Here is a 22,482-nt window from a genome sequence, read left to right as displayed (position 1 = left end):
TTTACTATCACTATTAGATTCATGAAACATGTGTAAAAATTAAATTTAAAATTTAAAATTTATATAGTTATCATTAATCTAAATGTAACAGTGTGTATACAACATTAATTTTTTTTAATATATAATTTCGAAAGCTCGTTTGCCTAACTGCCAACCGTTCCAGTATATATCCCTTCATCATCATCCGTTCTATCCCAGCAGCAAACAAATGGCGACTCTTCTTTCTTCCACTTCTTCACTTCACTCTTTTCCCAAATTATCTCCTTCCAATCCACACTTCACCCAACCTTGCAATTTCCTGACCGTTTTCTCTCCTAACAAACCTCTCCATTTCAAATTCAAATTGCAATTCAGTTCGCTTCGACCCATTGCCTCGTTAAACAATTCTTCTTCTTCATTGAATAACACAACGGAGCCCATGATTCCTCCTTATAACGTCTTAATTACTGGCTCTTCCAAAGGTTGGTTCTCGTTTTCCATCACCCTCTATCACTTTGTTTATGGCCCAGAAATTTGATTAGCCTGTCAATAATACAAAAGAATTTGTGGCCTTTTATTTTCTCAAGGTAAAGAGAACATTAATCGAATGAGAAATTCAGTGCCTCCTTTTCTATATGTCTATTGTCTTGATAATAGAAATGACATTCGGCTTTTAGTGTTCATTGATTGGTTGTTTGTGGTTCAAGACTTCTTGGATTATTTTCTGAATTATGTTTATAGCCTTTTAAATATGGCAAAAAGAAAAAAGCTTAATAGGAAGAACTTGCAGTCACTAATTGCCGATGAGGCAATGAAGTTGAACAAACTGAGTGAAGATGAATGTATGCTGCAGAATATATTGTAAAAAAAAATCAGTTTGGTTTTTACTTGTATGTGTTTGATATGGTTTACTCTGAAATGGGAGAGGGTTGTACGTAAAATGACAAAGTAGTTGTCCATTTTGGCTTTCATTTTTCTGCTACATAAGGTAATTGTTGATATGAAGTATAAGGAATGTAATTGACCCTTGTTGACAAGTTTCAATTGACATTCATTGCTAATGCTTAAGAATATGTTTGATGTGCTTTTATTTTGTGATTAAACCATAAATACATCAAGTTGATGAGATTGGAGTCCTATAAGCATCAATTTTGCAATTGTCTGCTATGAAAGTCCTAGTATCCCTGTGATAGCCGTGACATTTATGAAAAGGTTGATATATCTTATGGTTGGTTAGCATTCTTTGGTCCTTTAGATGAAACAATTTGCTAATATCTGCTTTTTGTAAAGCAGAAGGAATGTAAAAGTAGCGGGATAAGTGGTGTACAAATTTTTTCTGCATACATTTTCCATGTTTTCTTATTCATTTTTAAATGTACTTTAAGCTTGATTTATCATTGTTAATGTTGGTAGCCTTGTATTCTCTGTATCCTCTATTGACTGTTGCCCCAGCTGGTTGTCTTTGGTTCCTAAATGTGATTCTTGAGAGTTTCTCTGAACTAAAATTGGTAATGGAATTTTAAGTAATAGAGATAATTTATTCATGTAATTGTCCTTGGTCAAGAAAACTGAATTATCATGGATAACGGAACCTGGCGGATAGAGTGATGATTTTCATGCTTGCTGTTAGATCTTACCCACTTTGCATGAGGATATGTTCGAATGGATGTTTTCGCTTAAATATTTGAACCATTTAGCTTTGATGATCATTGCTTTATCAACTTCCCCCTTGTCCTTCACAATGCAGGAATTGGTTATGCTCTAGCTAAAGAATTTTTGAAAGCAGGGGACAATGTTATTATTTGCTCTAGATCAGGTAAGGTTGTTAATCACTATTTGGTAATTCCATGCTGCCTACAAATTGTTTGGAAGTCTTACCATTCTACATTTGGTGACACCCATTGGAAGTATCAACTTTGATGGGGTTAAAGTTATTTTGATCAAAATTTCTGGTTTGATAGGACTTATAACTGTTTTTCTGTAGTATAACTTTATACTCGTGACAAAATTGCAACTTCTCGGCTTAGCAGTCATTGGTTACTTTGGCGACTTGGAGCTTCTTTAATTGCGGACAAATTATCTTGATTGGTGGATGATTTAAAAAGATTGCACATGATTTCAGCTTCTTGTTTCTAGAGCTGATCTGGTTGTGCTTCCTGTAGCTGATCATTCCTTGTACTTAAAAAATTTTTATTGACATTAAAAACTAATTAGAATTTATGAATTTTTCTTAAATCAGGTAGGATTTCTGGAGTTTTATATTGTGATGAAAAATGGGAATTAGTTAAGGAGATTGAATAATATGATGTGCATGGATTATTTGGCTTTACTCTGTTGATTCATTTAGGTGATAACGTTCTATCGCTCACGGGATGATAAAGCCGTTAGTAGTTAAAAGAGTTATATGGCATGGAAATCATTATTAGAGTATCTTTGTTGAATTTTTTACTAACTGTTGGAAGGCAATATTGTGGTAGTAACAAAGAGGTTAGTGGGTATGTTGATTTGTCTGCTATAGTTGCTTTTTCCTGGCCGGTTCTGAACATAGTCTACGATAAGATAACAAAACTTGGCGCATAAAAATAAATTTCTGATTAATGAGAAAGGGAAAATGACTGCACAAGAATGGTTATTTTGGATTCTTCGTCTCATATGTGAAATTGTTGATGCATCTGCCCACGAGAAATTATAAAGAAGAAGATTTAGTTTCAGGAGAAAATTATGAAGGAGAAGCATGAAAAAAGCTTTATTTGGTTCTGCCTTCAAGGTTGGAGTTAGTTTCCACTGAATTAAATTGTAGATTTTTAATCATTGTTGTTTTCTTATGGTTGAGCTCCATTTAGTTTAGTAATTATAGTGATTGCCTAGAAAGGAACCTCTAGCTCCTGAGGCTTGAATTTACAGACACTGTGGTGCTTTATCTTCTTTTTGGTTGGTGCCAAACCAATACATGTCACATTGATTCTCTTCCCTTTCATGCATTTCAACTACCTCTCAGTCAACATTTAGTGGTCGGCGGCAGAAGGCTTAGAACTCTTGCTTCGAAAATTAAATTGCTTTTTGGAGCTCATTTCAGTTGTCAGCTGAGCTTATCTAACAAATGTCGAAATTTTATATATGTTTTAGTTTCGCAGAGATAAGCTTGAGACAACTACTTCAGCTTTCCACGCTTGATATGGTGAAGTATCGAGCCTTTTCTGTAGTCATATCTAGAGATCCTTTAAAAAGATTCAAAATGACTGATTTATTGATCGTTCCATAAGTTACACAGCCACTGACAGCCAAATGAAAACATTCATCTCTTTAGTTTGAAACATTGGCAACATTTGCCAGAAAGTTGAATAAGTTCCCTCAAGAGAGAAGAGAAGCTGCAGTTTTCTGCCTAGGTGAATTATTCAGTGAAATGACCTGGAAAAGCAACTTAGGTCTTAGCGTTTTATTCAGTATCAACAACTTTCAGAGTTTAAGATTAGATTAGTTGGCGTGCAAACTATTTCATTTTCCAGCATTTCTTTACGGGTATAACAGATTCACTTTAATAAAGTGAATGAATTTTCATCAACTGTTGTCTTTGGTGAATGGAGAGGATCCCAAGATGAGATTCAACATGCAGGGGTTTGCAGCAGGAGCTTGTAGTGATTTAATTCCTTGAAAATTATTTGAGAATCCAAGATTCTTCTACTTATTCGTCTCCAGCTATTTCTCAGCTGATCATGTGGAATCTGCCATTCAGAGTTTGAAAATGGAATCAGGGAAGCAGCATGTGTGGGTACCTCCTTCTTATCTTTATGACATTTTGATTAAAAAGATTCTTGTTTCTGTGACGTTCTTTATACTGGATTTTTTACTCAAGAAGTAGCATATATAATGTCCCGTCCTTGAATTTCTTCAATCTCAAGTCCTTTATGCCTACCCTCTTATTCTTTCAATTAAATAAAATTGTGTTCCACCACCCTGCTTATTGAATAGAATTTTCAGAGATATATAGACACATGAAAACTCAGTTTACGAGTCTGTATTTACTACCTTAATAACTTCTTCTGATCCGTGTTTATGCATTAAATTCTGCATCCAGTTTTAGGTTTTGCTTGTGCATCTGTTAATTCCCAATTTACCCTGTGCAGGGTACCACCTGTGATGTTAGAGCAGCAAACGATGTGAAGAATTTAGTTGCTTTTGCTCAAGAAAAGCTTAAATACATTGACATATGGGTATGAATTCAGAACTTATTATCTTTGAAGAGTGATGCAGTAGGAGTTGTTATGTTTTCTATTTCTCTACTTTAGAATCTTAGCCTAATTTTGAAGCCTGTTGTCTATGTTAGATGGCGGATTCATTATGTCCATGCACTGTGATAGACAAATTGAAAGAAACTTTTAGAGTTTATTCTGCTAATTGCTGAACATTCCATGAAGTGTAGTGTTATCCTTACTGGCCTTATCTATCAAATCTTGGATTCCAACCATGATGTGACATGAAATATAAAGAACTCAGGACATGCATACTTAACGTTCATCTAAGCTGTTGCATTTGTCATAAATGCTTGACGATCTCCAACCTTTGCTTCTTCTTCTTTTTATTTTATTTTATCAGGGGGTGGGGATTAGTGAAAGAAAAACATCTGCCAGGAGGGAAAAATATATTAGCACAGTGGAGGTGGTTAATTTACTGACACTGCAGAGGTTGAATCCTGGTTGACAATTTTATTCAGTCACTAATAGACCAGATAAAAAATGACGTTGATCTCATGTATGCTACATTGATATGTTCTTCCAGGATGTTTGGGGCTGCTGAAGGAATTTGGCAGATTATATGCCCTTTAAACTTGTGGTTTCCACCCAAACGTGAGCTGATGCTGTCTGTTGCAAGATAGAAATCCTTGGAAAATAATAGAAGATAAGAAACTTAAATTAGGAAAAAGATTTAGGCCCTGTTTGATAACCCAATTCAGCACTTAAACTTAATAGATTCAGATCTTAACATATTTAGACCGTTTGATAACCAAAAATTGAACAGCTGAATTAATGAAGTGGCACTGAATTTTCTAGACAAAACTTGTTCCCAAAATTAAGTGATAAGCTATTTACTTATCATTGAATGTGATATGCACTCAAACTTCAGATTTCAGACTTTAGTTTTATCAAACGCATCCTTAGTTTGAAGCTAATATGATTGTATATTTAGGTTTATCTTGCTGTATTCGATAGGTTGAGGGCTATGGCTGTTCTTTTATTTGAGCACATGCTGAATATGTCACACTGGTATGGCGATAATAGTCATTTTTCCTGCTAGGACACTATGCAGGTTTAGGGTTTTTGCTGGCATGAAGTATTTAAGTATTCAAATCAAATGTGATTGTTGCCTCCTCCAAGCCTTTGAAATCCAATTTGGCCACCAATTTCTTTTGGCAGATTGCTCTTTTATTTATAGGCTTTGCTTAGCAATGAAGCTTGCTTAGTACATAAAAGTCCATAGGCTTTGTCTTGTATTTTTTTAAAGTATCAGCTGTAATAGATCTTCTATAGATTTCAATGAAATGCGGATTTTCAGAAATGTAACTTCCTCTCCCCTAATGTGAAGCTTAAGTTCTCCCTTCTTCTCTGGTCTACCTCTTTTGTGCTTCTTCCCTAATTTCTGCAGTCTTTCAGATCCTTAAATTCTTTCTTCTTCCTCTTGTTCTCTGATATCCAGGCATAAGATTCTCAAGTCTATTTTCTGCCCAAATTCCCACCAACTACTATTTTTGGTGCTGAAACCTGTAAAACCTGCATTACTTTCCTCAGGTGGTTTAATGATGACTAAGGATAAGCTTTTTGGCATTTTGCGAAATCTGTAGAAGTAACTTTTTATTACATTTTGTGCAACTGCCAAGTTTTACATCTTATGGTGGAAGAGGCAGTACTTCTGGTCTAGCAGCCAACTGTTTTTTGCTGTAATGCCCTTTAATCAAAATGAAGTTGAATAAAAAATTTTTGGTGTAAGCGAGTTCTGGAGAACTCTAAACTTTTAAATAGCATGATGGAAAGGCAGCTCTTTATTTCATTTGAATTGGAGCTTAGAAAGGATCTCTGCTTTAATCAATGTTTTTGATACACGCATGGTTTACTCTTCTAGCCCTCAACTCTTATTTGTATTAACTTATGTTTTTCAAGCCATTGCATATTGATATTCCTCCTTGCCTCTTTCTTGCTCCGTTTCGAGAGTGATGCAGATCAATAATGCTGGATCTAATGCATACAGTTATAAACCTCTAGCAGAAGCTTCTGATGAAGATTTAATGTGAGCTTTTCTCTATGCTTGATTTCCTTTTACCTTTTCTTTATTGGGACTTTTATCTGTTCTTGAACTAAGTTGTCTTTCCAGGGAGGTTGTCTCAACAAATACTCTGGGTTTGATGATATGTTGTCGAGAGGTAAGTGTATTTTCTGGGTTCTTAAAGGCAATTTGGTTGGCTGGACTTTGCTAAGAAATGTTGTTTCAGGCCATAAAGATGATGTTAAATCAGTCTCGAGGAGGTCATGTGTTTAACATTGATGGAGCTGGTTCAGATGGAAGACCGACCCCCAGGTACTTCATTTATACATTTAGACCTGCAATCTGTATTTAATACGATTTTCTTTGGATGTTTTGTGTTATGGGCTTTTTATCTGTTCAGAGAATAAATGCTTAAGACAATCTTCTCCATCGAGCTAAATGATTGATTTGATTCTCCCTCTTGTAAAATTCCTTATCATTATTATAAGTATTGATTCCAAAAGAGGGGGGAAAAAAGGTAATTAGTCCAGATTTCTTCACTACTATGCTTCTGACAGGTGTCAGGTCACGGAGTACTTGCATGCAATTAGTTTCTGGTGTAGCACCAAGCTACTGTTATGCCAATCGATTTATTGGAACTCTGTTACTTGCTTTTTACCCACAAGCTGTCAGATGCATATGACTATCACTAACTAGGGCAGGCTGGTCATGGTACGAATAGGGCTAGTGGAGAGACACAACTTGCTATCTGGTGATCTGCAACTTCTCTAGCTAGGAGTTGAAAGTTGAAGATCTTTTTATGCGGGTCCAAGGCTAAAGGTCACCAAGAATACAGAAATTTTTTGACATGGATATGAATGCTGGGCTTTGTGAACTACTACTGTACCACACTGCAGCTTTGAGCCTATAAGTCAGCTTAGGGGAGTCCTACGACTTTGGGGTTTCATGGAGTCGTAGGGGAGATCTAAAGGATTCTAATGCTGTAAAGAATTGCAATTTGCAGGTGTAGGGAGAAACTTAATGGCCAAAGGTGTTCTCGTCACTACTAGTCTGAAGGAGACCTTGAGGGGATGACTTTGGAATTTAGTGACCACATTCCTTTGGAGATCTTAAGGACTGATTTACCATCTGAGGTTCAGTCTTTGTGTAGTATGGGGTATGGAAGCCTCATTGGCTTGTGCTGGAGTTCTTAAAGATATGGTAGCTTTTATTGTAGCAACTGCTATGTCTGGCAGGCTATGATACTTGTAAACTTGGGCGTGCAAGAACTTCCACAAAGAACTTCATTAACGAGTATTTTCTCCTTGCAATTAGGCTCTTATGGCATCTTAAATCCAAGCAAAAAAAGCCTTCTCTTGGCATCTGAGTCTGACGTGGACCCTTTGTGCTTGGCAAGCTGTAGAGTTTACTTAAATGAGTTAACAAAATTGTTAGCTACAAGACAACGCTGTTGCCATGATAATGCCTCTAGCCGTCCAATGAATGCCCAACACTCGTAATTATTGGATATTGCTTAACCATCCCTGTTATATCCATTGAAGCTCATCCATTGAGGGAAGGTTAGCAGAATGTAAGCTCAAACTGCAAGAAAAGCTTTACTTGAGTTGCACTAGTACTTTCAAAGATTACCCTACCTCAATGAAGCAGTTCGATGCGAGGTATTAAGTCCGAACTCAACTAAGAAAGCATGGCTAACAAAATGTGTAAATTACATTATTCTGTTGCATAAGCCTGTTTTGCAACACCATAGCATACTTTTATTAGGAATGATTCTTTGTGTAGTGTATTTTTTTTTGACGATCTAAACCACCATGTTTGATACCAGCTGCTGTGGAATAACTTAAATAAGTCTTCAGTTTGATGCAGTGTAGTGAAATAGTGTTGCTGAACTGGCACTTTCAGCCAACTGGACTGAACGCCTGTCATCTGTAACCATGAACTGGACTGGAGGCTCATCATCTGTAACCGTTTCAGTCCTTAATAATGATACTTGCATGTTTCAATACTAAAGCTTTGCATGTTCCATTTGGATGCAAAGTAACCACCTCTTCTTTCATTTTCAACCAAGACAGGACATAGCTTTACTAGCAGAAATGAGTATTGAATGACCATCTAGTGAGACAAGAAGATAATGATAGGACGTGAATAGATGACGACAAGATAGAAATTTAGAGATGGGAGGAAAAGAACCTCTTACCTTTTCAGCAAGCAATGGGAAATTGAGATCTGATGGAGATAGGACAACTGGAGGTGATGGTAAAGAGGAAATTGATGGATTGATAATGGGATTGCTATTGGGAAATACAGGTCACTGCTCTTTAGCGTTGATTTGTAAACTTCAAGGTCAGGATGAGATGAACGACTAGATGGACTAGGTGAAGGAGATATCTTGGCAAGTAGGATTTGCAGTTCCTATTCTTTTGACTGCAGCAATAGTGCTATAAGCCAATGTGGCATTATGTAGGGGATTATAATGTTGAACATGAAAGCAAACCTAGCAGTACCTACTCTAGGACCAGTAGCTCCATAATCAATAACTGATGGCTTAGTTGTAAGGGATTTTGAAAGAAAAGCAATGGAATTACCTCTCTAAGCAAATAAAGTGCTTGGAACAGATGCCCACAGAACTATGGAGGATCAAATAGATCCTTACAGTAGCCATCTGTTATTTTTTATAAACAACCATGAGAATTTTTACTGACAACCTAATAGATTCCAGCACTGTGAATTCTGGACATTCATAGGTAAGAAAAGTTTGAACTTCATCAATTCCATAACTAATAGTCAATCCTGCACAATCTTGGGAAATTGGTCATAACTTGGGATAGGTATATCAAAATTGAGCACCATCAGTTGTGTTTGAAACCAGATTCATGGACCTTTCCAATGCTATAAAATTCAGGCTCTAATTCGTTTCCTTTTGATGCAAGACAATCTGGGAAGTTGACTGCATACCAACTTTGCACGGCAGTTCTGGAACTTTGCTGATTGTGATGTAATTTAGAGTAACTTATGGATCGAATCATACAACATCTCCTGAAGATATTTAGTAATTTGAGTCTAGTTTCTAATAACACTAATTTTGTAGTCCTTTGATGTATATAGCTTGAATTATGTCCGTTTAATTAAGCACTACTGGTGCTGGAAATTGTAAGTAGATATTGCTTTTGAGTTGGTTACTTGATTTGATAGGTTATAATCCTAACTAGGGCTGCAATAGAATTGAGACGAGAGTACCTAAGCTTGAGTTGAACTAAAATACTTGAGCTTGAGCTTAAGTATTTTACCTTACTCGAGATCGAGCTTAATCAAATTTGGCTTAATCAAGCTCAAATGAGCCCAATCAAGCTTCAAGTGATATAAATGAATATTTTATATAATTTTAAACAAAAAATAAAATAGATGTCCACACTAATAAATATAAAAATGTAATATTGTGTGTGTATATTATGTATGTATGTATGTATGTATGTATGTATTTGAAGCTTGACTTATTTGTTCACCTGTTCATAACTACCTATCGGGGCTTTGAGGAAATAGTTAATGGATTAATTTGATTGTTTAGGGGAGGATTAAGGAAAGTTTGAGCAATATATACATGAACTTGGACTGTTCTGGTTATCAGGCAAGTGGCTTTTTTGTATCTCCATGTTTTTGTAATAGATGTCCAAAGTATTCATCAGCTGGTTGGTGTTGAAAATGTACCTTATTCATACACTATATTCAATATTTTGGAGTTTCCATTGTAGAATTATGGAAACATAAGAGAGCCACTTACGCAATAACTAGGACAATCGAGATTCATGTATATGAACAAAAACCATCAAATTGAGTAAACAACTCAAAAGGCAGGGCTGCCTAGCCTACTTATGGTTTTTAGCACAGGTAGTGCTTGGTTAAATGGACATAATTGAGGTTATACATGTTGAATGGCTACAAAATATATGGTGTTAGAAACTAGACTCCAATTACTAAATAACTTTAGGAGGCATCATTCATGGTTCAATTCATAAGCTGCTCCAAATTACATTACAAGTCAGTACAGTTCTAGTACTCTACTATGCAGAGTTGGTATTTCAGTCCAATTCCCATATTTCATGGCATTAATAGGAAACGAATTACGGCCTAAGTTTTTCACCTTTTGAAAGATTTATGAATCTAGTTTCAAATGCAATTGACAAGACTCAATTTCAACATTGCTATAGCAAGTTATGATCAATTTCCCAAGACTCTGCAGAGCTGGCTGTTGGTTACGGGATTAATGAAATTCAAACTTTTTTTTTATTAAAGACTAGGGGGGAATGCGCGGGTATTTGACACGTGTGGTTAAAGAGGAATTTTTAGGTGCCTATGGTTAGCAAGTAAATGAAGATAAAAATAAGATAGCAGCGCATATTAAGTAAAATTAAGGAAATATAGCTTTTGCTAAAAACTATTATGAAATGCTGAGTGTAAAGGCTGAAAAAATAACGCAGTCCCGGAAGCCAAAAGGAGAAAACCAAAGAATGTGAAGGAGGAAGAATTGAAAGAGCCATAACTGATGCTCAGACAATAACTTAATAGTATACCCACATTATTGGCCGTTTAATTAGGATGTAAATAGTGTTTTATTGTTGGTAGAGAAGCTATTTTAAACGGTTGAGCTTCAGACATAGGAAAGCAGGTGTTGATATAATTATGAGTGTTTCAAACAATTGAAATGGAGTTATACTGCAATTACTGGGGTTATCAGCAACGTGGCTCTATTTTAATTACATAATAATCCCATTTCAATAATTGCACAAAAACACATGCTTATATGAATTGGGCCAAATGCATAAATGATTGCCAAATAAGCCCACATTCCACAAATATCCAGATGTGTCTATAAATACAAACTTTAAATGTACAAACATGGGGGTTTTAATGTAAAAACACCCAAACACATGCTGCAATCAGTTGTATCAAAAACTTGAAAAAAAGCAACACATTTTTTAAATTCCCAAAATGCCCCTGCCCATGCAGTTGAAATTCAACTCTCTCTTTGACCAAAACTCAATCTTATATGGTATAAGGAAATATCCAAAATTTATTTGATGCGCCTTCTCTAATCCGAAGTTACAAGTTCAACAGCAAACTATACACGACAAATCATTCAATTAAACTGATTTATAGATATTCAATTTCAGTTTCCCCAACCATGTTCATTAAGACCCTCAAGAATCTGCTCTTATTCTTTAAGATTTAGCTAAAAAAATTTAAATTAATGGAGTAGTTACGTCAGGTTGATTGATATCAGTGGCTAATAGTTCTTGTATTATTCCCTGTGAATTCCTCCTGTAAATCCTCTGTTTTTCTAGTTATGCTTTGAGACATGAATATAGAAGGTTCAAGAATAAACAAGCGGTGCTATCATATATATATTGAATTTTTTTAATTTTGCCCCTCCAATTATTCCTATACTTTTAACCAATGCCATAGCTCATAGGTAATTCCAATTTATCCATGAAACTATAGGTACTTTTGGGGTTTGGGTAATAGATCCTATCCTCCTTACAAAAAGTTGTCCTTGAAACTTGACATACCTGTTTCTTGGAAAAAGTGAGGGTATTATTTCCCACCTAATCCAATCCCCAAGTTGCTTGGCGAGGTGTAAGATCCTAAAATATTGAAGCCATTATCAATTGGCAACAACCAACTAATAGGGCTGAAGTCTGAAGTTTCTTAGAAGTGTTTGGAAGTTACATAAAATTTGTGGAAAGATTCTCAGCTATTGTTATTCCTTTAACTCATTTGACCCAAATATGAACCGGATTTGAATGAACTCCAGTGTGAGAGGAGTTTCCAAATTTGTTTCCCGTTTTTAGCGTTGCTACGAGAGGATGGAGGCTTCACCATTTATAGTGATGTATCTAACAAAGGGCTAGGTTGGGTCTTTATGTAAAATGGAAAAGCGATTGCCATGGCGTCCGCTGTGAAGATCTGGTAACATTACCTATATGGGGAATGATGTAAAGTTTTTACAGATCACAGAACCCTCCACATGCAGGTGGGGAACTACTGGCTGCCCTAATTAATGCCTCTTAAAGAGAATTCAGTGCTTTAATCAAAACAAGGAATTAAGTGGTGGAAGGGTTACAATAAGATTTGCAAATTGATGATGATGGTCGCTTAAGGGTGCATGGTCGATTATGTATACCCAGTGATCAAGCGGTTAATGTTAAGCTGTTTTATGCTGTATCTAGAATTACTTGTCCTAAAAGTGTTGCTCTGTCAGTGATAGACCTGGTGGTTTACTTATGTTCCCAGTGATCAAGCGGTTAATGTTAGGTGGTTTTATGCTGTATCTAGAATTACTTGTCCTAAAAGTGTTGCTCTGTCAGTGATAGACCTGGTGGTTTACTTATGTTCCCAGATTTGCTGCATATGGGGCAACAAAGCGCAGTGTTGTACATTTAACAAAATCCCTACAGGTAAGTTGTCGACTTCATCAAATTTATATCACTGCATTTTGAATAGAAGTTATTTTAGTTATTACTCTAGTTTTTGCAAGAATTTGAGCTACCATAAATATTCCATACTTTTGATTTTGCATTTTACCATTGTTATGTCCATTTCTATTGTCGCGCCCCATTTTTAATGAAAAATAAGATTACGAGGGTTTATAAAAATGAATTTTGATTTATTTTGAGTAAAAATGAGTTTTTTGATTAAAAAAAATGGGCCTAAATGGGACTTAAAAAATGCGACAATTTTGACCCAAAATAATAGTTTAAAAAGGGTTTTTAACAAAAAATAGGAGTCGCCACTTGGTATTGAGTTAAGGTGTACCAAGTCACCCAAAATGAATTTAAATAAATAAAAAGTAAAGAAAATTCTTTTTAAACGACTCCAAGTCTTCGAAAATTAAGAGAAATGGGCTCGGGAATCACAGTTGAAGAAAGGGAAGGCAATGATGAAATCCAAAACATTCTTTCAACCTAGCTAAGGCTAGTTGCGTGATTTAGTCAAAAATTTTCTTATTTTAATCTAAAAATTTATCACATTTGGATGTTACTATATGAATGCAAACCTAGACCTAATGGTTATCGGAAGGGTTGAGATGTCTCTTCGAAATTTAATTGGTGCAAATCGCATTAATTGCGACGCCCAAAAGTGATTCTTTGAAGAGGTCACGAATATGTAACAATGAGATTTTGAAAAAATAGAAAAATTATAATATACAAATATATGTGACCTAAGGGAATGTATCATAATGGATGCGGGGAACTAACACTCGTGACTTTAATTTTTCCTTTAATAGAGGGAATACGAGCGTGTTAAGGTTAGAAAATCATACTCGTCCATATCCCATATTCGAGGGGTATTTCCTATCTAATCAAGCAAAATGCACTAACCTATTTCTAATTTTCTTAAATGGAATGCAAATCTAAATGTTATGTTTCACATATATGGATAAGGGATATACATATAGAGGAAATATCATACAAAATGGTAAGGATTCTAAAAAGTAGAAAATATGCATGAAATGTAGTGATTTTGTCACACAAACATGATCTAGCGCGTGGACGGTCTCTAAGGGGTCTAACATTGAACTAACACATGTCTATAAGTTCTCACTAGCGTTGGACTAGCAAGAAAACGGGAAAAAAGGACCACCACTAGCGTTGGACTAGTATGGTGATGCCATTCATTTATTATAACTAAACAAATCATATAAAACATAATAAAAACAAGTAAACACATAATATCACATAAAACACATAATACATAAGCATGATATCTAAATGCAAAGGCCCCAAGAAAGCGAGTTAATACGTAAACACACAAGCATGCAAGCACATACAAGCAAATAAAAACAAATAGAGACCTAACTATTACATTTGGGGGCACTAACTACAATCTAAAAGGGGGAAAGAATAAAATGAAATAAAATAATAACCTAACCATTACAATTTGGCATTTAATCGTCTTACAAATAATTAAAAATTAAAATAAATATACAAAATTAAAACAAATAAAGTGAATAAATAAACAAAACAAAATAAAATAAAAAACATTCAAAAAAACATGCAATTACACACATAAATTCACATAGAATCAAGTAAAATCAACATAAAGGAGTAGAGTGTACCTCCCTTGAATTGGTGACCTAATAACATGAACTTTCTCTTATTTACTCTCCAAAACAAAGAAAATGGTCAAGGCACCAATTTATTTAACAAACAAATCATAAAGAAATTGAAATAAACATGAAACTTATCAATTGAAGCATTCAAATGGAATATAATGAATAATTAAAAATAAAAGCAACTTCTATTTGAAAAATCCAACAAACAAGGACTTAATTGCAAACATTGAGAAAATTTAGGGGTCGAATTATCATTATTACAAAATTCTAGGGGTCAAAATTAAGAAAAATAAAATTAAGGGCTCAAAATAAAGCCCACCAAATCCAACACTAAAATCCATAAAAATAAATCAAAACTCACTTGCTAAAACTAAACCACAAAAAGAATCACCTAAATCTTTAATTCTTTGCTAAAACCCAAATCAAAATTATAAATCTATCAAAATTAGTAAACCTTAAATTTCATCCTAAAACTCACACATAATCTGTCCAAAAATCATATTAAAGCATGCCAAAGAAAATTAACATTTTAAAGGGACAAGATTGATTGATTTTTTCAATTTTTTGGGTCATAGCAGAATTACTTAGAAAATTAGGGGTTAAAGTGAAATTTTGGAAAATTTGCATGCAAGCTTCTAAAGAAGCTTTTGTCTTCATTGCTGGTTTCTGGGTTTCTGCAATTTTCTTCTGGGTTTGTTGACGAAAGATTTCTGGATTTTAGGTGCAATCTTCTCTTTGCAAAACATAATTAAAGTCTCAACCGAGCATCAAACTTTGATCTTAAGCAACAACATCACAGGAATTCAACATCCACACGCAAAAATCTTCTGCAACCTTTGTGGTTTTCATTATCAAATTTACAGACCATGCAAACCAGTCTCCAAACTAACGAAAATCATGCAACTTATGCCTTTTATTGCTAAAATCCAACATCAAAAATTACACAAACCACCCAAAAAGGAAGGAACAGTAATCAAAATCAGAAAACCGACTTGCCCATGGCTTCATACCATTTTCTGAGTTTGCTTGTTCAACCCACGAAAAACCAGCCATGAACATCAAGCAAAAAACTCATGGATTCATCAGATAACCCCATAGAAAACCCTAAACCCATTTTCTTAATAAGACTCGTCCTATGGACTCCTACTGAATCAGATCTTATCAACCAAACAACATGGCAAAGTCATAGAACCAGCAAAAGCTCAAACCAGCAGCAAACATTCAAAAATTCACATCCGATGGCTTTATCTTTCATAAAAACATGTTAAACCCACAAAAACAAGGGTCATTTTTACCTGAGAATGCTAGCACGGTTGAATGAACATGAGATCTGCCCAGAAATGTGTGCTGATTCCAAGAATGAAGCCAAGGGCTTTCGTTGCAGAAAATTGCAGCAGTGATGAAGTCATCACTTTGAGCCGCGATTTGAGAAGGTTGGAGACGTTTGCTTCGGATGATTTCTAACAAGAATTGTTCATGGGTATCCAGAGACGGTGCAGAAAAGAAAAACTTGCTCAAACAACCAGAAATCGAGTCGGAAATTGATCTGTAAGGAAGCTGATTGATCAGCCTGGTACCCGAAATTTTCCAGCAGAAATTTTTCTTCCCTCGCTGATTTCCTTCTCACTTTTCTTTCTTTTGCCTTTCATTTTCCTTTCTAATCTTCCCCAGGTTTCCCCTTTTTCCTTTCTTTTTCTCTTTCTCTCTTCCTTCCTCCCTTTCTCCCTTCTCTTCTCCCTTCTCTTCTCTTCCTCCCTTTCCCCGTAGCCTTCCTTGCTTGTTTTTTCCTAATTTCCAGATTTTTCCTATTCTAACAAGTGTCTTTGCCACCTAGCTCCTAAGTGTTGTGGTGTCAAAAAACTAGAGACACTTGTCTATTGCCTACCTCGTACATTTAACCCTCTTGCATGTGTTCCACCCATTTTTTGTTTTTCTTTTTATCTTGTTTTTCTGAACAAATTTAGGTAAACAAAAATGCTAAATTCTTAATTGAAATTACCTTGCAAATTCATTTTATTTGGAAGAAATTGAACTTAAAAAGATTGAAAACAAATTTTTGTGAGACTTTTCTTTTTCAGAAATTTAATGCAAAAATATTTTAAAAAGAAAAACGATGAACCTAATTCAACAAAAATAGCTAACTATTATTTTGCAAACTTTAATTAACTAAAAATAAAAATTAAATTAAAAATTAAAATGGAATTGAAATTTGGTGTCTACAGCTATTTTTTCAGTATTCTCACCTATTACTGCTGAGAAGAGCTAGGGTTAGCTGTTCCTATGCTGTTACGTTATTGATGACTTAGTATTCTAAGCAAAATATATTTCTTTTTGTGGTGTGGAGCTGTCTTACACAAGGAAAGGAATTTTTACTCTTACTTGAAATATAGGAGTACAAAATGAAAGTCAATGCGATTGTTCATTGATTCTTTCATTTGTATGCTTAATCATTAATGATCACTATGATGAACTATGATTATATTCAAACAGGCTATATTCTTTCTTGTCGCTGCAACTGCATTTGATTTGAAATCCATTCCCTGATTGTTGATGACATAGCTAGAGTCTCAAAAGTATGGTTGCTGGGTTTTTCCTCCTCATTGTGCTTCTTTATTGGGCTGGCAATCATGGTTTTTTAGATTAATTTAAAACCTCTAGAAGTACAATAAAAGGTGAGAAGCAGTAGTAAAACCAAGACTTTTCTTCAGAAGAAATTAATTTTGTTACAATTTGCTCAAATGGTATCTGCAGATACCTTTTCATTTTGGCTGAGATAAGAATTGTGTGCTTGTTTTTACTTCGTCAATAGAGAAGTGATACAGAGTATTGAATGAAAACCAAACAAAGAATTGGGAACAACTAATATTCAAATTGTAAAAGTAAAAGAAGAAATCAAGTAGACAGAGCGGTGTTGGAGAGATACAGCTTCCAACAAGTAAATCTTAGTTTGCCGTATCTGGTTTTGTTGCTAAAGGGTAGAGACCTCTCCAGAATAAAGCTCAAGAGCAACTTCCATCATCTTCTTGTCTACTATTGATTTCAAACGTCCGGCATTAAGTTTCTCAAACCTAAAACAGCAAAATTTTCTTTTTCTTCCATCTCCTCAATGAGTTCACATTTCAATTTATCATTCAACTAAACAGCTTCTTTTAAAGACCGATCATCATGAAGAGTGCTGTTAAAATCTTCCATTTGAGAAATTGTTGCATTCGTTTATCAAGCTCAGATAGCAGTGCTTGCAGCTCCTTCCTGCTACTCCAAATTTGTTTAGCAGAACAGAATGTTCTTCTTTCTCAAAGAATGTCTTCCTTGAAAGTCTCATGGATTTTAAAAGAAAGCTGTTGAAAGTCTCAAGAATTTCAAAAGAACTCAGCTATGCTTTCTTGATGTCAGCTTTTATAGCATTCGCTTCTTCTAACTGCAATGACAAAATCAACAATTCAAAATCTCTTGCAGACATTTCCATCATGGAATTGTTTTCCTGAGATCTCAATAATTCCTCTTGTTCCTTGAGCAACCTTCCTTGATCTTGAAAAGATGCCAATGCATTCTGGTTACTGAGATCAACTCCTACATTATTAGTGAAAGTTCTGATCCCATATTGTTAGACCTTTGCAACATTAACTCTTCTTGAAACTGTAGATCCATTATCTTTTGCTCAAGAGTAGTTAGCTTGACACTGAGTTCCCAGTTTCCTCAGCTTTCCTGGATATGCTCTCAATACTATTTTTTATGTCAGCCAATAATTTACCCTCAAAAGTTCTACAACTCCCAAGCTCTCTCCTTGATCTGAAATTGTACTTCCCCAACTCTGATATAGCTGCATTGGATTTACCAACCATGGCTAAGTAAATCATTTTCTGCATTTAATCCCATCACGATTTATAAGAGAATCCCCAAATGACAATGGTGTGGAATAAACACGGCAGAATCCTTGATAATAATCTCAGACCAGATGTCCTCAAGACATGAGCTCATTAACTTAATGGAGTCATGAAACCGAGACCTTATGAAAAGGCAATCAAAGGCTATAGACAAAACAAAAAAAAAAAACTTCAATCTGAGCAGTTTGGACCTGTGAAAAAATCAATTCTAACTCCACTTGTGTGCTTTTCATTGTTTCAAATTCGGATTTCAACTGTCTTTCGAGTTCTTCTATTTGGCAGCTGTACTGGTCATTGGCACCTTGATATGCCAGCCTTTATTCTGATTGTCCTTTAACTCTGCTGTTCTACTGTAGTGCTTTCCATTAATATTTCTACACATCCCTCTTTTTTTAGGCAACTAAACTCCTGTTGTAGCCTGATTTTATTCTTGTTTTTGGAGCTAAGAGCTGTTGTACTAAATCTGTCTTCAACTTTCTACAGGCAGAATTGCAAATGCAAGATGTTAAAAATGTGGTCGTGCATAATTTGTCGGTATGTTGTTCTCCATTGCAAACTAATGTGATAATGTTATATTGAACCACCTTTTATTATCCTGTTTTTTAAAACAATATTGACAGGAAAAATACTTGAATAAATTCTATGGTTGTTTACTGTGACTTGGAACTGTTTGTGTACTACAACCGAGCAGCCCAAGTCAGTAATTTATAGTAATAATTTCTAAAAAACTATCAAGTTTCTCTGTAGGATAAATGAACTGGGGATTTATGATAATTGCAATTCCATCTGATCAATATGAAAATTTAGGTTGTCTGATATCAATTGATAAAATGTAAACATCCAAATTTGCTCCTCTGTCTTTTAACATCCAGCTCTGATTGTTTGATTACTGCCATTTTCCCATGTTTTTCAGCCAGGCATGGTAACTACTGATCTTCTCATGTCTGGTGCTGATACAAAGCAGGTGAGTGTTGTTTCAAAAGTTTTCCGATCACTCATTTGTTTGCATTTTTTCCTAATTAACTTGTTTTTGTTGCAGGCAAAATTCTTTATTAACATTTTGGCTGAACCAGCAGAAGTGGTAAGATTTTTTCATACACAAGAAGGTCCTTAATTTTGTCTTCGCATCACTATGAGTAAAGAAATTTAGTTTGAATTTGTTCACTAGTTTTGTTCTGTCAAGTGTAAGAAATCTCGTCATAATTGTGAACCTCTGTAACTTGGCTTTCTGCGTTGGTCTTATGAAGAGTTTGATCACAAGATTGTCCATATTCTGAAGTCGTTATTATGCAAGAGTTCCTTGTTGAATATGAGAAATGTTTGCTCTTTCTGAACTCATGTCTTCTTCCACCATTACTTGGTCGTAACCACTAGGTTTAAAATTCTGCAATTTTTTGTTGCGTTTTCTCTCTTTTGTTCTGATGCATGCTGCTCCTACAGGTTGCACGGTACCTGGTTCCAAATATTAGATCAATCCCGATAAGTGGATCAACAAAACCAACTTATATTCGTTTCCTGACCGGATGGAAGGCCTACTCCCAAATATTCTCAGTTACGTTGTCATACATGCCGTTTCCTCTTTTTATTGTATTTAGTTTACTGGAGCTAAACAAAATACAGTCTGGTTCACTGATTTAATCCTGCTTCTTTTGCCCTTAATCAACAGAGAATCGCTTTTGGTGCTAGGAGGAATAGACATGTTCTTGAAGATTGATCAAACGCCTGGTGGCCAAATATTGCTATAGAGGTTTGTTGTAAAATTGCCAATTTTTCATTCCCTTCATGTTTCAGGGGTGGGAAGTGGAACTCAATTCAGGGAGAAGTATAATAATCGTGGAGGTTACCTATAAGCAATCTAGTTATGCTAGGATAATGTATGATTTTGGTATCCTTTATACACTGTTTTATCAAAATAACTCGAAACATATATCCATTTTGCAACACGGATAACTTTGGGTGGAGGCGTAGTTGCTTTCATTGCAATGGAAGCTTGTGATGTACCTTGTCTATGGTTGTATATTTGGGAAGGTATTTCAAGTTAGTGCAGAGCTCTATGTGTCTATATGTGGAGAAGTCAAAGTATATCCATGCACTTTTTTCTTTTATAGAGGAGGGTGAAGAAAATGAAAGAAAATATCGTGCAAATAGTGAACGGTTAAAACAGGCATATGATTGGCCAAAATAATTTCATCCTTAGAGAATAACTTTTCCTTCTTTTCTGTCTTTTTTTTTTTTCTTTTGACAGGGTAAATTTAGAAAAATTATTCTTAAAATACCAACATTAATTTTATCAATTGAAGACAGACTAGTGTAGTCATATACCTTCACAGCAAATATCGGATTCCAATTCCCTGACCTACTTACAAATACTAGGTATGTAATGCAAATGCTACAGGAACAAAGGGGGAAAGATTGCATTTTTCATATCTCATTTGCCAAAGGCAAACCTACTTTGATCCGATTGGATGCCAAAAATACTTAGGCCTTGCTCTTGATTGCTTCAAATTTTATCAAAATTTAATTATGAGAAATGATTATAAAGAATAATTAGAATTGATAAAAGGTACTGTTGGTATATTATGAATTTTAGCTTTTTTTGGTAATTAATAAATTTATAACCTAAGTAGAGTTGTTCAAAATCAGAATCTATAATAGGTAAAAGAGTCTCCTGAGAACAAGCCCTTGGTATAGGTGTGACAGGGCAATCATGGAAGCTAGCAAGAATCAAGCGTGTGCCAACTCAAGCATGCAAAGCCCAAGACGAGCAAAATGTGTGCACTCCCCGCGCTAGTGGCACGTCAATACTCAATACTGATGCACTTGGGAACCAAAAGTCCGGGTTTTCAATGTAACCCTCAAAAATACCCTTCTAGGTATGGATTTACCACAACAGGATGGCAATTTCTGATATGACACGCGAACACATGAACATGATGCAGAAAAAACTTAAATGAAACATGATAGGGAATAATTTATGTTAAAAATGGGTCAAAACGAACACAATGCGCACATAAAATATATTGTGATGGGTCAACCTGTGAGTTGACATGATTAACCTATTTTTGATATGTTAAGAATTTTGAAAAATGCCATTCAGTTCCCTCTTAATACTTCACCAAAAATAAATAGTTTTGTGTTAGATTTAAAGTTCAAGGACTTAAACAGTAAAATTAACCTCCTACAAGGAAATATAAACAATATGTAAATTCAGACTCTACAAATTTTACTTATTTAATTTTTCACTTCCTTCATTATTCTTAATTTCTCAAATTGACGAATATAGGCAACCTCTATGACTTTAATTTTTTTACTTCTGGCCTACATTCTTCATTCCTCAAATTGATCGACACTTATTTTTAGATCAAATATTACTCATGTTCTCTTCTATTCTTTGTGATTAAATATCTTGTTTATACTACTCTTCTGTTGCATCATTTTTTTCTGTCTTTTTCTTTCTAAGATTTTTCTTTCTTGTGAAAGAAAAACTAAATAGATTTTTTTTGTATATTATTAATGGGATAATAATGCATTCAAAACTTATATAACTAAAATTGAATGAGAGGCTTCAACTAAAAAAAATTAAGAGAACATCATATATTTTCTTCGACAATAACCTTTTTTATTTTTTTTAACAACATTTCTGCTGTAATTTTCATATGAAAAGTTAAATGGATCGATTGGATAGAAACAAGACAAGACATGTTAGTAAATAAATTATGACTCGAGTACGATACAAAAATTTTTCATTTAGATTGCTATTTTTAGAAGTTTTTATAGGAAAAATGTACTGTAGTAATTTGATGTATATGATGTAAAAAAAAATAATTGAAAAATACGTTTACAAAAAATAAAAAAAATTTATGTAAAAAAATCACAAACCAAACAAGAACTATTTAACAATAAAATTCACAATCCAAGCAAGAAAATTCACATTTTTCATGTATCAATTTGGGCTCATTTGACACAGACACGAAACGTACATGACATGACACCATGTGTTTGACAGCCCTTTACCTGTAGCACAAACGTTTAAGAGGACGAGGATAATGATGATGACAAATGGGCGTCCATGATAAATGAGGGACGAGAAAAGGGATCTTGAGATGGCAAATAGGACGTGCATGAAGATTGCTATTAATGACATTGGTCACTAAACTCTAATTTATCCTTTTAAGTTATTTTTCGTATCAAATAACGGATGAACTTTTTTTTTTAAAAAAAGCTTCATTCTGATCATTCCGGTAATTTTTGCTA

General features: G+C 34.7%; 1 protein-coding gene across 3 annotated transcripts; it reads left to right on the top strand.

Moving 5' to 3' along the window:
• The first annotated feature begins 167 nt into the window (after positions 1 to 167).
• Positions 168 to 20,290, top strand: LOC113732602 (chlorophyll(ide) b reductase NOL, chloroplastic). Of its 3 annotated transcripts, none has more exons than XM_027258503.2 (13): positions 168 to 461; positions 1,727 to 1,795; positions 3,687 to 3,748; positions 4,104 to 4,190; positions 6,191 to 6,258; positions 6,343 to 6,391; positions 6,461 to 6,546; positions 12,629 to 12,686; positions 18,712 to 18,762; positions 19,142 to 19,192; positions 19,268 to 19,309; positions 19,669 to 19,779; positions 19,895 to 20,290. In XM_027258503.2, exons 1-13 carry the CDS (start codon positions 209 to 211, stop codon positions 19,940 to 19,942), a joined length of 1,035 nt encoding a protein of 344 aa, XP_027114304.1. In that variant the 5' UTR covers positions 168 to 208; the 3' UTR covers positions 19,943 to 20,290. The 3 variants fall into 3 exon arrangements, with proteins under 3 accessions (XP_027114304.1, XP_027114305.1, XP_027114306.1); XM_027258504.2 differs by having other exon boundaries at positions 410 to 461; positions 3,593 to 3,748; XM_027258505.2 differs by having other exon boundaries at positions 417 to 461; positions 3,676 to 3,748.
• The last annotated feature ends 2,192 nt before the right edge of the window (positions 20,291 to 22,482 follow it).

The sequence above is a fragment of the Coffea arabica genome, chromosome 2e (genome assembly GCF_036785885.1).
Source record: "Coffea arabica cultivar ET-39 chromosome 2e, Coffea Arabica ET-39 HiFi, whole genome shotgun sequence".
In the NCBI taxonomy this organism is placed as follows: domain Eukaryota; kingdom Viridiplantae; phylum Streptophyta; class Magnoliopsida; order Gentianales; family Rubiaceae; genus Coffea; species Coffea arabica.
Note: the sequence above shows the minus strand (reverse complement) of the source record. Positions and strands in the feature narration are given on the sequence as shown.

Bases quoted from the DNA above. Each gene is read 5' to 3' on its own strand.
- LOC113732602 (XM_027258503.2), top strand. From the start codon at position 209: ATGGCGACTCTTCTTTCTTCCACTTCTTCACTTCACTCTTTTCCCAAA. The intron at 6,392-6,460 runs GTAAGTGTATTT...ATGTTGTTTCAG, and splicing joins TGATGATATGTTGTCGAGAG to GCCATAAAGATGATGTTAAA. The intron at 6,547-12,628 runs GTACTTCATTTA...TTATGTTCCCAG, and splicing joins GATGGAAGACCGACCCCCAG to ATTTGCTGCATATGGGGCAA.